This window comes from Clytia hemisphaerica, unplaced genomic scaffold (assembly GCF_902728285.1).
Source record: "Clytia hemisphaerica strain Z4C2 unplaced genomic scaffold, Clytia hemisphaerica genome assembly, whole genome shotgun sequence".
NCBI lineage: Eukaryota > Metazoa > Cnidaria > Hydrozoa > Leptothecata > Clytiidae > Clytia > Clytia hemisphaerica.
This window is the reverse complement of record NW_027103674.1, coordinates 1,309,557-1,311,663: the sequence shown is the minus strand read 5'-3', so window position 1 is coordinate 1,311,663 and position 2,107 is coordinate 1,309,557. Positions and strand designations below refer to the sequence as shown.

General features: G+C 34.9%; 1 protein-coding gene across 1 annotated transcript in view; it reads right to left on the bottom strand.

Annotated features, from left to right (window-relative positions):
* Window positions 1–1,904: 1,904 nt before the first annotated feature.
* Window positions 1,905–2,107, bottom strand: part of LOC136803556 (interferon-related developmental regulator 2-like) — a 12,158-nt gene continuing 11,955 nt past the window's right edge. Inside the window, exon 11 of the mRNA XM_067060294.1 lies at window positions 1,905–1,964. Within this exon, the coding sequence (XP_066916395.1) occupies window positions 1,905–1,964 (60 nt within the window). The remainder of the gene's footprint in view (window positions 1,965–2,107) is intronic.

Sequence of the window (2,107 nt, the reverse complement as noted above, 5' to 3'; positions counted from 1 at the left end):
AATACCACTAATTTATAATTCACTACTAGTTTTCATACATTCATGCAATCAAAAAAGCAAATCATGCAATCAATGACTTCAAACCCCTTGAAACATTCCAATATTATAAGACAGCGATCCCGAACCTTTCCATGCATTTCATTTTGCCAGGAACATTTTTAAGAATTTTGAGGAAAATGCTGTGAAAGAGCTTATTTTATTTGGAAATTATTTAAAGTGTTTGAACTGAATAATGACAACCAGCAGCAGTGAATTTGAAATTTTCTACTACTGACTTACAGTCAACATGGGACTTGTTGATATCTGGCCTGTATTTTCACTTACTGTTAAATCTCTTTGACAACAAATTTGTTTTGATAACTCCACCAAGTTTATCAATCATACTTTCTGTCATAACATGTCACGATAACATTCACTGATACCGCGGCCTTTTTAACTTTTGTTTTAATTCAAAATGACCGGACGCCGAAAGGAGAATTAGAGAACCTCAGCCACCTAACCGCCTACCGCCCAATGGGATTAACAAATAGTGAGTGTGTAGCTTGCCGCAGGAGTGGCGTCGAACTCTCTATCATTTTGCCACTAATTTGGTTTTATTTGTTCCGGACACTTACGCGTGTTCCACTACAAATTTTTTTCATATTTCAATTTAAAAGCGAAAGAGAAATTGTGTATTTTTTAATACGCGGTTCATTAAACTCAAATCAAATGACTTTGGATGTTCGGTGTTGCGTAAGATAGTCCCAAGTTGGAGCAGTTGACGGTACAAAATAGATTGAAAATAAAATGGAAGTGTATTTTCTGATTGCTGCCTTAACATGTAAAAGTTAATGTCATTAAGCATCACATGTCACACACAAAACATCCCATGTACCACCAAAACATGATCACAATTTGTCCCCCCTCTTGTATTGCGTTATATTATACGTAGCTACATAATATTAATATTGAATCTTGATGGGAATCTGGTATATAATATTTGCGTTTGCTTGATCTCAAACTACAACAAAGTTTTTTTTATGTCGTGTTGAATAATGGACCATTAAATTAAGATCCATGAAAAAATAATGTGTCTGTTTTTCGCAGCATACCTCATCAACAAATGTTACTGCGACCACAATCACCCAATATTTGATGGCGTATTATGATATTTTTCGTAAAAGCGTTTACTCAAATACGTTGAACTGTGTATTGACAACAACATGACAAAAAATAAAAAATCGGCTCAATGTAAAGTTTAACCATGACATGACATTTCCAAAAAATTATGAAGTCTAAATGTTAAATTATTTCGAAATCCAAATGTTGCTTTAAATCTGACTTGACTGTTGATGTTGTTGCAGATACTTGGTTTGATCTCAAGCAATAAAAATAGTTTTCAATGAGAACAATTGATATAATAGGCATGGTTACTCCAATCAATTGTCACAAAAATGTGCCATGCAGTATGGATGCCACAAGGTAAACAACCATCTGTCAGACCATTTATCGAAAATTTCAGTTGACAACAAAAAAAACAACCACACACATTGTCACATTAGCAAGTGGATGGTAGGACAGCTCTCCTCTCCCAGAGGAAGTGGTAAAAAACCTCAAGAACGATACTCGAGTAAAATTTACAAGAAGTGTGAACAGCAGCAACGTTATTTTATAAGCAAATGATGCCTTCCAGCTTAAAAATCAGCAGGATCCTGCCTTGACAAAAATCGCCATCTTTGTTTCGCAAGTGTGCAAAAGTGAAAGTAGCAACAACGATACAAAAACAAACATCTCCCACTTGATTGGATAGTCAAACTCGATATAATTTTAAAAACACTTTTATCTTATAAAAAAAAAAAAAAGTCTACTTTGCTCGGGGATTTTTCGTGAGCCAAATCGGCAGCATTTCTCGAACATATACAAATTTACGTCCCGCGTACGCAGATCTTGCCAAAGGATGCGGAACGCGCGTTTGCAGCGGCGGACTTAAAGTGAAGAAGTGAAGATGATTCTTCAGTGAAAAATCTTTAGATCATGACCAGTTCAATCAAATTATGAAATTATTTATAAAAGATTATTTTTATTACTTGTCCAACATGAAAACGATCTTCCGTCTTGCTTCTTTACG